Source organism: Daktulosphaira vitifoliae, unplaced genomic scaffold (assembly GCF_025091365.1).
Source record: "Daktulosphaira vitifoliae isolate Bord-2020 unplaced genomic scaffold, ASM2509136v1 Scaffold_5, whole genome shotgun sequence".
NCBI lineage: Eukaryota > Metazoa > Arthropoda > Insecta > Hemiptera > Phylloxeridae > Daktulosphaira > Daktulosphaira vitifoliae.
This window is the reverse complement of record NW_026099576.1, coordinates 20,699,826-20,718,619: the sequence shown is the minus strand read 5'-3', so window position 1 is coordinate 20,718,619 and position 18,794 is coordinate 20,699,826. Positions and strand designations below refer to the sequence as shown.

At 24.2% G+C, this 18,794-nt stretch overlaps 2 protein-coding genes across 3 annotated transcripts in view; one reads left to right on the top strand and one right to left on the bottom strand.

The window, feature by feature from the left end:
• LOC126907920 (collagen alpha-1(XVIII) chain-like) overlaps positions 1 to 10,887 on the bottom strand; it is a 125,348-nt gene extending 114,461 nt beyond the window's left edge. For both annotated transcript variants that reach the window (XM_050689606.1, XM_050689605.1), the window contains exon 1: positions 10,400 to 10,887. In XM_050689606.1, coding sequence (XP_050545563.1) covers positions 10,400 to 10,857 — 458 coding nt within the window. In that variant the 5' untranslated portion in view covers positions 10,858 to 10,887. The remainder of the gene's footprint in view (positions 1 to 10,399) is intronic.
• A 2,325-nt stretch (positions 10,888 to 13,212) lies between these two features.
• Positions 13,213 to 15,207, top strand: LOC126907950 (uncharacterized). Its single transcript, XM_050689690.1, has 2 exons — positions 13,213 to 14,436; positions 14,494 to 15,207. The coding sequence occupies exons 1-2, from the start codon at positions 13,353 to 13,355 to the stop codon at positions 14,760 to 14,762; spliced, it is 1,353 nt and encodes a 450-aa protein (XP_050545647.1). The 5' UTR covers positions 13,213 to 13,352; the 3' UTR covers positions 14,763 to 15,207.
• The last annotated feature ends 3,587 nt before the right edge of the window (positions 15,208 to 18,794 follow it).

Genomic DNA, 18,794 nt, shown 5'->3' with positions numbered 1-18,794 from the left:
TGGTTGGATTTAAATCATGTTAAATTATTAAATTATCAAAATCAGTTCCTCCGGAACGTATATTTCGAAATAAATTGCGTGTCTTTCAGATTTTGCCAGAGATATTGATCACTTTCCTTTTGTTGACACGCAACTTTAAACTGTAATTACAGTACATATTGTTCGACAGGAATATAAGTAAACCGGTTTACCGGGTACAATTAAAGTATTCTTGTAGGGTACTCTATACATATCATAAACGTTATTAAGTAATTTTAAAGTTGTTATAAAACGATACTAGTACAATATTTACAAAACGTTAATACGATAAATAATAATTTGGAGTCAAAACTATGTTAATATTTTACTGTATACGATGTTTCACTTAAGTTATTCGTTTTTCTTGATCTGTGAATAATTTACAGTTTTTTCTTTTCGGATACTGATACTTACATTATCCATGACAAAAATCACTACTTTTCAACCAAATATTTTACATAGAATTTTATTCTAACTATATCTATAAAAAATATTTATATATATTTTCGGATAGTTGGATACGTGGTTAAAAACTATTGAAAATTCTTTAAATAAGTTAAGATTAATAAATGCCATAAATCAAATCACTTTTTTAGATTATTGAACTATAAAATAAATTACACAAACTTATAAACAACACAATAAATTGTTCAACGACATTTACGGTTTCATGTAATTAAAAAATTACTACGGTATGTTATATTATATATGAATATTCACATTTATTAGTTTATTAGTAAACATTCGCAAAAATGTTTCCTTTAAATATCATAAATTAATGTCTGACGCATTTAAAGAGCATTGCATGATTATTATTTAAATACGCTATACTAAAAAATAATATTTACATACATTATTGATAATGCAAGCTATGACACACACAACGTATGTCATCGGGTAAAGTAATAAACACATCAATAGCAACAGTTTGGCGTTTTCAAGTTATGTATTAAGTTAAACATCTGTATTGTCAATTTAATAACCGCGCGCATCAATGTAAAGATACGATGAGAGCATCGCTATACAAAACGCAATGAATGTTTAATAGACCGTTGAAACAATGAACGGGTAATACAATGTAGGTTTAATTTGATTCTGAAATACTAGTTATATTGTTGTTCATTTTTTCCAATTATTGTAATTTATATGGTACACAAGAATATCACTATCATTAAAAAAAATTACTAATGTCTATGATATACTTGTATGTTGTGTGCAATTTAATACTGTGAGAGATTAAATTATGTGATTAAAATAAAAAAACATGAGTGTATATTTTATTCTGTTTAAAACTCTTGAATGATATTTCACACTATTTTTAAATACAACATAAATATATGTGTAATGATACGCGTAAATTTAATTAAGATTGTCACGCTTCAATTTAAGTTAAATAATAAAATTAACATAAAAAAATCTAAGACACAATATCTAAGATTTGAATAATGAAAAACGATACCAAAATATACGATCAATTGTGTTTATTGAATTTTGACGTTATAATGAATTCATAGTAAACAATTAGGAAAAATTGTAGCAGATCACATTTTTAGGATAACCGTTATTTGTTTTTGATTAATATACTTGTAGGTATATGGAATTAAAATGTATTATGTTTGTCAGAATCCTATAAAATACACCTAATTTATTAAAAAATATAAAGCATTATGATTATTTTTGAATATTTGGAAAATAATTTTTTAGTTTTATTGATTTTAAACTTAATAATTAATTTCAAGTAGTCAATTTTTATTTTTACTTAAGAGTTTAGGTTACATTAAAGTAGATAGATAGAAATTTATGTTTAATATTTCAAAATACTTTAATTAGAATTCATAGATAAACCATAAAAAAAGTACTTTGATTTAACTGAACACTTTAAATTATACTTAATAGAAAGAGACCGGTTTTCTTTGCACAATCATCCTATGTTTTTTAGACGTCACTGCTACTGCCATCATCCGTAAAATGTTTGCCGATTAATTTTCCTCAGTTGTGTTCAGAAACCGGTTATATGCTCATGAAGTCGGTATACTATGTCCATATCAATGTATTATCCGGTAAAGCACCTCAGGATATGAATGAGAAGTGTGAATAATTTTATGACCATAAAATACCAACAAAAACGCTTCTAGGTAAACTATATTTTTGAAATGATTAAATAATATGTGTAATTTTTATTTTATCTTGTTTTTTGCAATTTTTTCATGTATACTTTTATACACTCGAATACATGTATTTAAATTTTAAATGACACATTTCATTACATGGATGTAGCAAATTTTTTATTGAATAATACTGATGACGTTTAAAGTAAAGTTCCGCTTGATAAAAGTTAATGGTACTCGGCATAAATCAATTGCAGTTGCAGGAAGTCTAAAAATATACAGTGGTATTCTTAAAACATGTGTTTATAATAAAAGAGTCCTTCTAAAAAGTGTGACTTGTTAATGGGTAATGTGAATCGCATTTAAAACCACTAGCAGTTGAATATATAATCTTGAAATTCTGAATTAGCAACACAACGTTGATCAAATCTATAAAACTACATAATAGTACTCTAAGATTATTTGTATTAGTTGTTATTATGTACGTACAAAGAATTTCGTCAACAGATAGTGTTAGAATGGAAACTTTGAAAGCGTCCTATCCTACAAACAAAATTGAGATTACCTAAAGAAAAATGTTTATTCTGTGTCCCAAGTTTAATGTGAAACAAAAGAATAATTTTCCCGTGATCCGCTTTAATGGTTATCCTTTGGAGCCTTTCATAAAACTAACAACAGTGAACAAGAGACAATAACCGAAAAGACATTGAATATTATTTCTGCCTCCGGATTTATACACTAAGTAAAGAATGATACTTAACATTTTCTTTGAACAGCATTGTAACAGGTATTACAATAAAAAAAATACACGCAAAAGAGCAACTTGGAACAAAAAAAAAATCTAAGAAAAGCCTTTAAAGATGATAATTATTGTTCCACATCTATTTGAAACTGCTTAGTTTTTGTAAAAATCTATTAATACATAAGTCTACTGCCTACTAATAAAACAATTACTACTCTTTAAAATTAATAAAGGATAGACAAAGTTAAAAATGAAATAATTATGTTATATTAAAAAACTATCTTGGTATGAGTTATACAAATACGTATATAAATGCAATATCAACAAAATTTTCAGAAGGACTTATTATATCTTCTATTTTTTTTTTTTAATTTTTTTTTTCATAATTATTCATGTTATTTATTTAAAGGTTTGAGCACCTCTACGCCACCCAATTGGCGCCTATCAACATGCATATATATGTGTATTTAAATATTTAAGTTTGGTTATTATTTTGGTAAATGAGTAATATTATTTATGTAAGAGTTTTTTTTTATAATTCGTTCAACATGAGTATTAAAAATAACTGGTCATACAGCTGTGAATTATTATCATATTTTCGGCGATGAACGCGTATACTTCGAACGAAAAGTATTATCGTAAATATCACATCACATTCCAAGGCGCTTCTGCAGTTTCCCATAATTGTATAACTATATATTTATACCAATCAAGATCTTCCAAAGTGCACTGAGTGGGATACAATTTTTTTTACACTAGTATTATGATGTTTTTTTATAGAATTTATATTTATATCCAATTCTAGTATTAGTAATTATCGATATTTTCTGTTTTATTACAATTACTAGAAAAGTTCTTTGTTATAGAAACAAATAATAAAATATTACATTTTAATATGAGTGTAATACATGATAAACGTACCATTGACATTTGTGAAGCTATTATTTAAGTACCTTTTTATTGACTTCCGTAGTTATATATAATAAATCACCTAATGTTTTGTTATTTGTACACCAATTCGATAGACTGTTTTTACTAATTAATTATACAATTTTTAATTCACACAGAAACAGTATTATGATGTAAAGCACAATGACGAATCATCGGGTTGCGTACAAAAGGGCGGAATAAGGACATAAACCTATAATTTGTTCAATATTATAGACCGGTTCAGATAATTGGTGGGCGTGTAATTTTTGGATATGAATACAAAAGAATATTAAGATATGACAAGATATTTTTTTTATGAACTATACGATTTAAAAAATACAGAAGAAGAACATCCTTTGAACAACACTTATTAAAAGTCTCGTTTAGAAATTTAAAATTGACCGATTAAAAATATTTTATAAAAATAATGGTCTTAATTATATGTTAAAATTTTTGATTAATGCAAAAAAGTATTATAACAATACTTTGTTATAATAAAATAGACCTCAACTTTCAATTTATTTTATTTTCGTTGAATAGAAACAAATATATGTTTTTTAGTTATTTAATATTGTGCTTAAGAAAAGGAAGAATGAGTTATAAATTTTACCTTATAAGTATACTGAGGAATGATTTTTAAATAAAATTTGTACCTTATTGTTGCCTTTTGCAAAATTGTCTTAAAAAAGGCTCTATATTTTAAAAGTTTTTTACTAAAAAAGAAAATAATTTTTCCTACGTCGTTCAAATTTTACTGTGTCTTGAGCTATAATTGTGTAAAAATGAGATTGTTTTGTCATATGAAAATAGGCTTAAAAGATAAACACTTATTTACTACGATTCCAAACTAAGTTATTTTTTTTATTTCTTATTGTTTTTGTTTCTGGTTGTTTTCGGGTATAATTTTGATTTACTATAAAACATAGTAAATTATATTTAAGTAAACATAGAATTTTCAATAACTATTAAAATATTTATGCATAAAATATCATTTCTAGATTAATATTAAAATCAATTAGTAACTAAAAAAACTAGTAATTTTTTAAATCAGTCCCATACTGAGAGACCACAAACTCAATATATTTCTCAATTTATACATAGTCCATAAAAACCTTAGTTTTTATTACTATATATCAATAAAACAGTGTCTACAGAGTTGCATTGTGGCGTTATTTGAATATCGAAGTGATTTCATACTGCTATAAAAATTCAATTGTACTGAGGGATCATGTTTAATTGGTTACCAACAATATAATTTTTTATATGTTTCCAAAGTTAGTATTTTTACAGAAAAATTTTAATATTTAAATTATTCTTGTAATAAAATGTGGTCTTAGAATTATTAACCCACTATATTTGAATTAAAGAATATACTTGTTATTACTTTTTTCAGATTTGTTTTCTAAATAGAAACGTTTGAAAATATTACATAATATAATATATACTTTTTGAATAATTACTGAAATATTTTTAGTCCGGTTATATGAATAGTTAGAAACTCATGAATGATGTATTTGATTGTAGATTCGTATTGTGTGAATATATTTAAGTAAGCATTAAAGTTGTAGAGTATTACTAAAATAAATACTAGAATGTTAATTATAATGAAAATTAATAACAGTCCTTGTCAATAAATAAAACTTTTAGTTAAAGGCTTACTGTTTGTTAAAAAAATATCATACTTGACCCAACTGGAATGAGAAAATACTAAGAAACTCTGTTGATGTCTTTCATTAATATTTTCTGAAATCTGCATAAATTTAAAATCTCAGATGAAATCATCAAGTCTGTGAAAAATTAATAATTTAGCAAAACTGTCTGCAATTTTCTTGAAAAATGAAGACTCATTATATACAAAAACAAAAAGCTTACTGAAAATTTTAATTCATATTTATTTAACAATTCTATACTTTTAGTTTGTAATAATTATGAACATACAAAGTTATTACAAATTTTACTTGGTAACAATTCAAGTGGTTTATTAAAAATTGATTGTGGTTTTAATTTTCTTGTATTAATAATTTATTATTTTTGATATAAAAATAATAATAATATATTCTTAGAATATTAAAGAGTAATATATATTATTAAAAGTAAAATGCATTTTTAAGGTTTATTTTTTTTGTTAATTAAAAAATATAGCTACTATAAAAAAATTTTCAAGAAAACTCATATTATGTATATTTACTATTTGACACGTGTAAATAGATTTGTATTACAGTTCTCCTTTTTGTTTAGAATTGCTGATAAAATATTTAGATATTTTAATGTTCAGCATAGTATTTAAATATACTACTGCATGTCGAGGCAATGGAAATTTACAATAGGTATCCTCATAAATAAAAAATGTAATTTGAAACAAATAAACTTTTTAAGACCATATTCAAATATATTTCACTGTAAAAACGTGATTCATAGTTTTAAAAAACAATTATTTTTGGGTTTTCATTTACACGAACACCCTGGGGTGACAAGTTATTTTAATATTGCGTTTATTGTGCACACCAGTAATTATGTTTTATTCTAGCATAAACCCTACACGTGTATGCTTAATATGCATCTTTTTTACTAAACACAGATTTACAATATAATTCTGCGAAAAATAGTTACACAGAGAAAGTTTACTATGTCATAAAAATGCACATTGTTTTGGGTGTAACGGTTGTATAGAACTTTATACATGAAAATGACGGATGTTAATTGAAAATGCGAAGGTGTATCGTTTGCAATAACACTATACACAACATTACATTACCCATGTGACATATACAACACGGTACTTGTATTTTACATCAGATCTTGTTTTTTTTTTTATTGTTTTAAACAAATTTATTACACTAATATTCTGAATATACTGATTAATTTTCATATTATTTCGTTAACCTTTTTAACTATCATAATTTTTATGACTAATGGTGCAAGTAAAAACGTCAATTATATATATAATCTGAGTAATACATATTATAATTTTATTTAAAATATAGTTTCTTAATTTTTATAGTGTAAAAATTACCAAAAAGTGTGTGTGTGTTTTTTTATTATAAAATCAAAGCACATATGTTTTTGTAACCAAGTTATAAAAAATATCAAAAACATTCATTAATCAATTTTATGTTACAAGCTATAAGTTATCATTTATCAAAGTATACTTAATAATTACATGAAATTTTATGTATCTAAGTTAAATCTAAAATATACACTATTTTGTTATATATTTGTAAAAATATTAATCATTGAAAATAACATTTAAAAGGCTATATAAGACACCAGCATAATAAAAATTTACTGCGATTGTTTGTAACATGTCAAAATTAAATAAATATTCTACTAGCATAATAATATAATCTATTAAATTACTTAACTCAGTCCATTTATAAATCAAAACTTGTTTAAAATATTCATACAAGTTAATTTTATGTTACTTAAATAACTTGTAATTTAATTCTCAATAGTAGAAAAACAAATTATTGTGGTTATTATGTTTTATAGCAGTTTTGCGTATAATTACATATTAAAATTAAACTAGTTAAAATAAATATTTGCTTAGTGGACATTTAATTTATGATAAATTGATTGCCAACGACTCAACGAAAGACTTAATTTGTAGAAAATTTATACGAAGACTAATAATGATTATTGGTTATGATCGCTATGATCCAATTAAAAATAAAAATAAATACTTTTATCTCTAATATAATTAAGGAATATTTTTATGTGCCTACCGAAGAGTTTGGATACATTGAAAACTATATTCATAAATTTGGGTAATTGTTTCATATAACTAAATAATTATAGTAATCAGATGATAATAAAATTCTTAGTAATGAAAAATTTATCTAAAATCTAAAGTAAATCATTTCCATAGTGCTTCTATAGATAAATAATTCCCAATATTATTATATTTAAGTAGAAAATGTCCTGATTTTTAAAGTTATAAATAATATATCTGTTAGTTATTATGTAAACATTTTGTGTATATTTAAAAAAATATAATAATAACTTTGAGATATGAAAAAGTATAATCCATTCTTACAAAATCTAAGAGGTTTTGTTAGTTTTAATGTAAGAAATTTATTTTAGTCATTAGAGTAACAAAGTATATGAGTTAGTTTTAAATTTTTATTATAAAAATTGAATTTTCTTTTATAAATGAAATACTACAACTACGAAAAGTGTCGTTTTTGGATAGTATTTTTAAGATAATTCATCAATTTAATTTATCATTTTTTAAGTAAAATACAGTTTATATTAAATATTAAAAAATTAAATACTAAAGATGAAATTTTAGTTATTATGATAATAATTTTAATTAGTTAAAATAGGACACAGCGAGACAAATTGGCGTTTGTGGAAAGACAAATTAAATTTAAAACTTTATTGTATTATCTAAGAACTTTTTAAGAATTGTATAGATTATAATAAAAATGGAACTTTGCGTTGAAGCTAAAATGCTGCATAGTATTATTATACACGAGAAAAATAAAAAATATTACATATGGCTTTAATATAGTTTCATTTCACGCTTAGTTGCTTTACAACGAAAATTTTAACTTGTGTGTTCATAAAAACTTTAATTTTTCTTAACTACGTTAATTTGAGAACTAAATTACTAATAAGAAGTATAAGGAAACTATTAATTACATTACGAGTATCGATAGATCTGTTTATTTTAAGAAATGTATTTTAAGATAACTTTATTAGTTGCAATGAATTCTTTAACATATCGTGTGAACTGGATTAACAAACTTTGAGACTTCCATTCAAATTATTTTATATAATTTTTACATAATTTGATCAAAATCGGTTGATTAATTTAAGCACCCCAATTGTTTATGTTGGTATGAAGTGGTAATAAACTTTTTTGTAGCGTTGGTCTATTTGTTTTTTCAGTACTTTAAACACAATCATTTGTAAACAATCATAGATTATTGTGAAGCATGCATTGACGTTGTACTAGTTAGTGATCTCCAAAAAAATTTGAGATAAAAATAATTTTTCATTCTTTAAGGCTTCTGGTTGATAAATTTTTAACAATAAACCACTTTTCATTTCTTTTTTACTTTACATTTACATATTACGTGCTCGTTATAAAATAAAGAGAAGTACTTGTAATATTTTTAATGACTTTTTAATATCAATTATGTGAATACATTTGATGATTAATAAATAAATAGAATTAGTATTTTAACTCGATAAGCTAAAGTGATTTTATGTTAGTAATTGTTCTTCTCTACGCTAAGTTTTGTTAAAACTAAAAAATAATTGTATTTTCAACACTGAAAATTTTAACTCGCTAAATTAGTAAATTAATATAAAGACATTGTTGAAAAGTAAAAGCAAAGTGTTTTAAAAACTTCCTTCGTATAATCCTCTCATTGTATTTAAACAAGGTAAAGTGGTGTTTAATTAATTATAAAGTTACGGCGTTGAGTGACTGCTATGTTACCTACATTGACTGTATTTTTTATAGAAAAACTTTTTATTCATCATAAAACAGATATTGTCTTGTAATAAATTGATGATTTTAAACTCAACACTTTAGTAAATGTATGCTAGCAAACTATTAAAAAATATTTTTTGGTGATCTAAAGAGATAATGCATGAAATAAAATAAATCTAAAAACAAAAAATCAGACATCGTCTCCTTAGCCTCTATCTAAACTAATCGAGTTCCTTACTATTTGACATATTTTTACTTCGACTGCCAACCTAACGAAATCCCATTATAGCTTAAGAAACCAATATAAGGACAAGATGTGTGTTACTGTTAATGGGTCTATATACTCATCCACTGCGCCACACAAAATTAATAAAACAGTACTTAACATAAATTTGTATATCTATAAAAAAATCATCAAAGAATTAAGTTAAGTAGCTATAGGAGTAATGACTTCTATAGCTACATAACTTATCATGGGTCCATAATTTCTTTCTCGACAAATGTTGTTTAACGTTCAAATGTCTTTAATTTAAAAAAATGAATGAAAGAGCCACAAAAGTACCTTTTACTAAGAGTTTTATACAGTAAAATGACCTGAAGTAGTTGATAATAATGTAATTATTATAAAATAACCAAGAAAATTGTTTGGCATTAGTTGAATATTTAACTGAAATGAAGGAAAATTAAAAGAAATTTTTTTCTGGTTGATCCCTTTTTAAGACACACATACACACACACACACACATATACAGAGTTTCCAGTAAGTAAGGAAACAAGTCAATTGTTACAAACAAAGAGAATAATAAAAGCCCGTTTCCTTACTTACTGATCACCTATATATATATATCTGTATGCATACTAAAAATCTACAAATATTCAATTTAAAATTCAAGTTATTAATCACTTTTTATTTTAGTAGAAAAATTCCAAGAAATTCCAATAGTCATAAATGTTTATTAAGATAAAACCCAGTATCAGCAAACAAACAATAACGATACTTTTGCAACGTTAGCAATAAAGACTGTAAAATTATCATTTGTATTTCTGACAGGGTCATGGTATAGGAAAAAATAAGCAATTGGAAAAAAATTCACACAATTGTGTGAATTTTATTCTAAAATACATTTTTTTTTTACCAACGCTTGAAAATCATAACCTTACGTCATATCAGAGCCGGCCGTTGACTTTCGCTTCTTGTCGACCGTTATCTCTTCGCAAGCGATATCTGTACAAATATGTGTTATCACAGCAGCCGTCCCGGCAATAGGTACCGAGATCGCGGCCGAAGTGGTCGGTGCGTGAGCAGTTGCTGTGGTGGAGGTGGTTATTGCACGTGCTTTGGGCCCGGCGTGACCACGTGGTAACCGGTCGCGTAGTATCGTGCCAGTTTTCCGAGTACAACACTGCGGTGCCAACGATCCCTTTAGCACAGCGACTCGCCGACGGTCGGGAGCATCGGCCGGGGAGGTGTGGATTGGGTTACGGCGGCGATGGAGCGCGGAGAGGACACGGCCACCGCACACGGTACAATACAACACGTCGATAGTTTGCCGGCAACTGAGAGACCCGACACACACACAGACACACATACGCACACGACTCGCAGAGCACGCGGTCATACGTTCTGCCGACTCTGTCTCTCTCTTTCTTCTATATCCGTTCTCCTCTTGTGGTGCGCCTTCTCCGCTTAGTTTCTGACTAAAGCGGGGAGGCAAATAAAATGGGCTTCGCGTGAATCCCTACCCACCGTTTCTTTTCCTGTTAACGCCTACGCAAGTACTCCGAAGGACTTTTTTGTTATCGCCCTAAGGGTAAGAGGTTCCGTTTAATAAAACGACAAGCATTTCGATTGAGGAGGGGTTAGCTGAATATTATACAAAAAAAGGTAAGTTCATACCCGTAATTTTCGGTACTTTACCTGCAGGCTGCAAACAGCCCGAAAAGAAAAACAAAGCAAAAGAAACGTATAAAAATGGCTAACATAGATTTTGAAGATTTTCGTTCATATCATTTATATAACAAAAAACTATTTTGTCCTTTAGTTTTTATTTAGAATTTTTTTTTTTTTTTCATAGTATCTGTATGGTAGGTGCGTTTATGAAATCAATAAAATAAAGTAGTTACAATATCAATTTTATATCACTAATTTTAACCTCCTAGAACACATTAATCTGTCATTAATTTTGTAATCACCTCAAAACCCTAGGGTAGGTTTGGGCTTAATATTCTAGTAATAAATAATATTTCTATCAAAAAATTGTATAATTTAAGTTACTCTATTTTAGCACGTTAAAAATAAAATATTAATCAATTTTTTTTAATATTTAGTTTCACATTAAAAAGAAAATTGAAAAATTTAAATCAAACAAGGGAGAACCAATCGAGCAACAAAAATAAATGTAGATATATTCACGTAAATTTAATTTTTCGCGGTTTTATTTAGGGATCATTAATTAAAATAATTCAGATTTTTCAGCGTTTTTAAATTAATTGCGAACCTATATAAGGTAGTGTAACTTAATTTCATTACGCTATTAGCGAAAAAAAGGTTTATTGTTAAAAGATACATGGTCACGATTCAAGTAATTAATTTTTAGATTAAAAAAATCTCTTAATTCGCCACTAAATGATAAAAACATAATTAACACAATGGTAGCAAAAAGTAATTAAAATGAATAATAAATAATAATTTTTTATTTATTCTCCAACGTCTATTATGAACCACACAGAGTTCTTATGACTGGTGATTAATTTTTTTTTGTAAATGAGATTATATTAAACAAAGTGTTGGTAGTGTGAAGTACTTTATTTTTTATGAACTGTTATTGTTCATTTTTATTTATTTTAATAATTACATTGAAAATGAAAAGATTTTTAAAATTATATCATTAATATAAAATTTGTTTTTTGATTTATAAATAACTTATTTTATTTAAAGAATAAGTTTATTCTACATAGTGGTAGAATAAAACAACAAAAGGATATTTCCATTTATAATGAATTACTTATTACAAAACAGTTTGAGCATTTTTTTCATAATATCAATCTTATAATCTATGCCGCCAAATAATCTTTTAATATTTAATTTTATAAATGCTTTGAAAATCTAATAAGAATGCAAAAATAATTAATTTTTTATAAATAGTTGCAAAAAAGCAATAAAAAAAAACACATCATAGTAAAACTAATACCTTCTCAGCTTCGCATCGATGCTAAGTATCATGATATTTTTGTATGAATAAAAGGTTTAGTATTACTTTAATTCTCTAATGTGTAAGAAAATTAAACATTTTAGTGTGCGAATATCAAACTAGATAATAATTATTTTTGATTAATTATAAAACATAAAATTTATACGAATTACATTAAAATTAATAAAATAATGTATAACTAGTATACTTCTAGCTCACTCTAAAATTGTATTCAAATTAAGACTCAAGGGGATAATGTTTCTAGTTGTGTTAATTGTGATATACGATAAAAAATATATTTTAACGAATAATCGATATATGTAACATTATTAATAAATAATTGTAATATTATTTTCATTTAAATTTTCTGAAAATGTCGTTAAGTCTATAATAGTTTCTTCCCTCAGTAAAAGATATTTTAATGAAAAAAATATAGTTAAAATTAAAAAACTGGAATCTATGATGAAAATCAAAAGGTATTAGTTTCCTCGAATACCCGACATATTGTTATATGGCAATTATTATATTTACATATAACAATTGTCTATTACTAACATAATTGAAACACATAATTTAATTGAAATACAATAATTTTGGAATGATATAAATAAAGGTAACCAAAAAAAAAAAAAAATGTTGTTTAAATAATTTTTATTCAGTGAGTAATCGAGTGAGTTGTGTTAAAAAAAATCACTCTGTATATGAAAATAGATATTTCTACAGAATAGTGAGTCATGTAACTATGTATAAAAATAAATATAAAATTACATTTTAACATTAAATTTAAAACTTTGATTACGTGTTAAATAATGAAAAATTGTTTTTTATAAAACGTTGCGTCACCATATCTTTCAAAAATTTCTGTTCAATAACTTGACGTATAACTTAAATTTATTATAAATAGTCAATTAAAATAAACAGCTATGAAGTATTTTGAAAATATAACAAATATATTATATATTCTAAACATATTTAATATTTTTATTTTGCAATTCGTATCAACATTTTATACTGGCTATTACAATCATGATAATGATACAAATCTTTTGAGATGTTCTTATATGTTAAGTGGTTTAGTTCACATGCATTATACGCAATTCGAGTTACAACAATCGGTAAACAACAATGATTTTTTTGATATAGTTAATATAGTTACTAGTTATAAAAGTTCTGTGTTACGACAAATAACTTCATTATACTATCAAAATAATTCTTTAGTTGGAGCTTTATGGGTTTTACACTTTTATTTTAAGGTTATGTTATTATATTACAGTAACGAGCAAACAAATTATTCTTTTAAATGGAATAATGCTAACGAAATTTTAAAAACTCACAATTATGTCATTAATATATTGAAATGGGATGTGTTAGCTCTTAATTGTCCCAATGGTAGTGAGTATGACTTAAGTAATTTTAAATTTGATCATTACATTACGCTTAATTCACAAGAAAGAAAATTATTTCGTGAGAATAATATTCATCATATGATTGTGTTGATTGAGAACAATATAAATTTAAATAAGTTTCCATTTAATTTCAAAAAGTTTGAATTGCATTGGTTACCACTTAAGGTAAATTCAAATATATTAAGTGGTTTAATGAATGAGTATAATATACAAGTAAAATGGAACAATGAAGAACAATTTTTCCGAAATTGTTTGGAAAATTATAATAATGTTGCGTTTCTAGAAAAATGGTCATATAATAATCTCCAATCTTATAAATTGTATTATACGAATATTTTTCACCTTTTGAATGTCATAATGTTAAGGCTGACTTGGAAACACTTTTTATACCTCAATCATCAAAAATTATCAAATATTGTTAAATTCACTCAGCGCTGGTTAGAAATAATGCAAGATTATAGTACATTTTTATACATTGAGAATGTTTCAGCTATTGAACCTATCATGAAAAGTATTGAGGATGCTGTCGATCATTTTACAAATAAAACAAATCAATGTGCACCATCAGTATTATCGATGATTGGCTCTAATTCTACTTCAAGTGAAAAAAGACAATTTTATTCATATTATAATTCATTAACTACACAATTAATTTCAGATATAAAAACAAAATTGAAATCACTATGCAATGAGATAAATTTTACCGTGAGTGATGAATATGAACTAAATGGTTTAGAATCTTCGCTTCTCGTTAGAAGTTCTGCTAGTTCTAATAAATCTAAACAACACAATCCCACTAAAAGTAAAATAATAAAGCTTCACAGTTTGGATAATACATACGATTTTTTAAATCATGTAAAAAAAATGTTCAAAGGCGTGGATTTTCGTGTTGTCTATTCTATTATAAGCTATATTGTTAAACTTTAATAATAAATAACTTTGTTAAATATTAATTTAATATTATTGAAATTTTCGAGATTTTTTTTCATGTAAAAGTATTTAGAATTTTAATTTCATATAAATTTTAAAACACTGTTAACTATTTATTGATATTTGTCATTATAGTAAATAAACTTAATAATCAAATAGCCAAAATTATAATTAACTTTGATATAGCACATGTTATGTGCACTGACAATGTTAATGATGAATAATCAATTAGACTTTGATGTTCATCACAAAATAAAGCAACGTAAATCCAAGTGAATGGTAATAGTGTTGGTAATACTGACTCAATTTTTTTATTATTGATCTATTTATCATTGACTATTTAGCTATACACATATTATATTTTATAATTATTTATTGTTAATTATGGTTATATATAAATTTTTAGATTTTTAATAAAAATTTGTTGTATTTAAAAACTTAATTATATTATAATTTTGGTTGGAGTCGAGTTCTAATGCTGTATAGAAATTGTTTTGGATGTTGAGTTCTACCAAAATACTAATTAATTACTGTATTTATCTGTAATTATGTTATACTGCCAGTGCCGTTTCGCGAGTTTTTCAATTTAACTTTTTGAAATGATTAATACAAAATGTTTTTCATTTAGTGCAGTCAATATTATCAGGTCTAGTCAACGCATATTAAGTATATACTACTTTTTATACTCTAAATTACTATAATAATCTAGCTGCATAATAAATAGAATAGTAAATTATTTATATCTACTAATATGCTTACAATACAGAATAATATTATTATTTAAAAAATTATTGTTAGAATAAAATCATTTAGTAAATTAATTAGCTCGGGAGCTTTTACAAGTAAATCTGAAATCAAATTGTAAATGATCCGAGATAGTTTATTACAGGATGAGTTTCTTATTTCTTAAATTCGGGAAACTTTACTACCGTCCATTAAAACATTTGATTGATTTTTTTAATTGTTGGTACCAGATTAAAGAGTGGTCTGTCACACTTACCAGCAACTGATGTTAGTCGGCAGTTTTATTTTAAGTTACAATTTTAAGGTTCATTCGAATATTGTTGTTGAATTATTATTTTGTTTATTCGTATTTTTTCATAGTGTTAGACTAAAAGTTTTGACTCTCAATTTTCTTCAAATAAATAAGAGAATTTCACTCATTAGGTACACACATCCAATAGTTACAGTTCTTTTTCTTATAAACAAGGAGTTCATTGATTATGCACATGTAGTTTTTGGTAGACATTGTTAAAAGAGAATAAATTAAAGCGGTCTATTCCCTTAAATAAAATACATATTTGTTATCCAATTAGTCTTTAAAGTTAATTTAAGTATAAGTCTTAGTATTAAATGATATTGAAAAATTATATTATTGTAACACAATAAAAACTTCATTCATTATTATAACATTAACATTTCAAAATTGATACTTAAACTAAAATTAATTTTTAAAACTATTTTTATTAGTAAATTTTAATTTGTTTTATATCCTTTTATCCTAAAATTCCACTCGACACGATCTCCCACATTATGTTCATGTCCTAAAACTTATTATTACTTTTTCTATTTCAACGATAGTAAGAGTATATTAATTTGCCTATTTTCCATATTGTACGGCAAATTATTTTTTACCGGTATTGTATCAGTAAAATATATAAAATATGATATATTTCTTTTATCAAGTATATATTAAATTCTAGTTGTATAATTTATTTGAATATAATTTTTTTTTTATTACTCATAAGTATTTTAATATTGCACTGTACATACATTTAAATATTGCATTAATATTTTCATTTTTTAAAATTATTTTGAGACTTTAAAAATTCTTAACTAAACTAACCTTAATTGGTAGTTTTGTTTATAAATATTTATAACTAATGCTACTTGATAGCACTACTAATTTATTATTTTATTTAACGGACAAAAATTATTCGTCAAAAAATATGTTATAAATGTTATATTTAGTGATTATTTACAATTATTATTAAATATTATTATTATTATAATAAATATAATTATTATTAAAATTTCTCAAATATATAAACCAAACTCTTAGACATTCAAATGTGCATGCGATACATTTACAAAAAAATCTGATTAACTTTTTTTCTAGGTAATCAAATTGTAGAACAACGACGGGTAAATCGAAACAATTTTCAACAAAATATTGAATAATATTTATAGAAACTTTATAAAAAAATTACAAAAAGATAATGTTATGAAAGACATTTGTATTTGTTATATTTTAATCTTTATTGGAAGGTGAAAACATTAACATAATTCTAATTTGACTTTTAAATATTAAGAGACATTTTAAAATTTTATTTTTTAATATATTTTATTTTTTATAAAGAACTTACTATTTAGTAAGTAGTGTATTGTATAATAAAAATTGATCACTTGTGGCTAATATTATTTAAAATTAATACTATATTAAAAATGTTAAACTCAAAAAGCCACAAAACATTACTAAAAAATCGCGTATACGTATTTCGATAACAATGTTACCATTATCAACGCTAAAACATTTTTTAGCTTTAAACTGATAATATTTTTAATATAGTATTAATTTTAAAGTGTATTTGTAATTTACCAATAAAAATTAATTTTCTAACGAATTATTTTAGGAAGTTATTATATGATTTTCTTAATCAGGTTAGAAAACAGTAGTTACCTATGTCACATCAAAATAAAAAGTTTCCGATCAGTTCTTAATATTTTTATAACATTAAACATAAAAAAATTAAAAAATAAAATTTGTTATTAATTGTTTTGTAATATTTATACTCGAAAAAGTCGTTAAATGTATTATTTAAAACTAAACTTATACTTAATTTGGTAATACAATAAAAAAAAAAAATACAAAGAATTGTTTTTTTTATATTATTTTTCCCGTTTTTTTTTAAAAAAAGATTGTTTAAAGATTTGGATTTCCAGTAAAAATATATTATGCTTTGGTTTTATAATACAATTTGTAGCAATAACATGTTTTGAAATTATTTCTATGGTAGTTATCAAGAAAACTTTTGTTAACTTATCGTTCTATTTTGATATTTTATGTGTCATGTCTTACTCAATAAAAATTGATTTATGTGACATCATAAAAAATGAAAACTTCTGTATTTGAAACAGTGAAAAACAATCTTTTACCAAAATCACTTAAGTTTAACATGTTTTAACAGATGAACAGTAGATCGGATAAAATGTCATGAAAACAAAATTGTTTGTAATTGTCTTTTCAATCATAATAATAAGTTTAAAATAGGAATTCCTATTAAGGATATTAAATTTAAGGTTTTTTAATCATGAAAAAAACATTTTTACTACATATTGCTACAGACTTTTTTGAACAAAAAATATTTATCTTTTTACAGAAAATTTAAATTTTGAACAGTGTCTGAAAAATAAGTATCTTACGTGATTTTGATCATTTAATAATTTATAGTTATCAAATCTATTAAAAGATATTAATCATCTTAATTTAAAAAATTATTTTTAATTTAATTTATATGAATATAGTTTCATAACACATATTTTTAACAAAAATATAACACACAGATCAAATTTTTTAACTGGATAATTTTTTCAGAAGAATTTAAAGACGGTGAAAATTGAACAGACATTTTATATTATTTACACTTTTAATTATAAAATTACAAATTTTTGTAATTATTAAAATATTTATATTTACGTATCCCATGGTTAAAAACAATTTATTTAGAAACCTTTTTGTATACATATAAATAAAAATATAACATAAATACATATAGGAGTGCACTAATCGAAAAAACATCAATTCACTAATATATCATATATTTAATTTTTTAAACTCTAATTTTACCTAATCAATACAAATTTCTTAATAATATATCAGTAATTAGATATATTTTTCGATTTTATTTCTATAACATCATAAACTTTCAAAATCTAATGAACACTTTTTAACAATAAGTTTTAGCAATATGCAATATAAATAAATAAATGTATAATATTATTGCTAAAACTCAAGTATCATTTATTGTT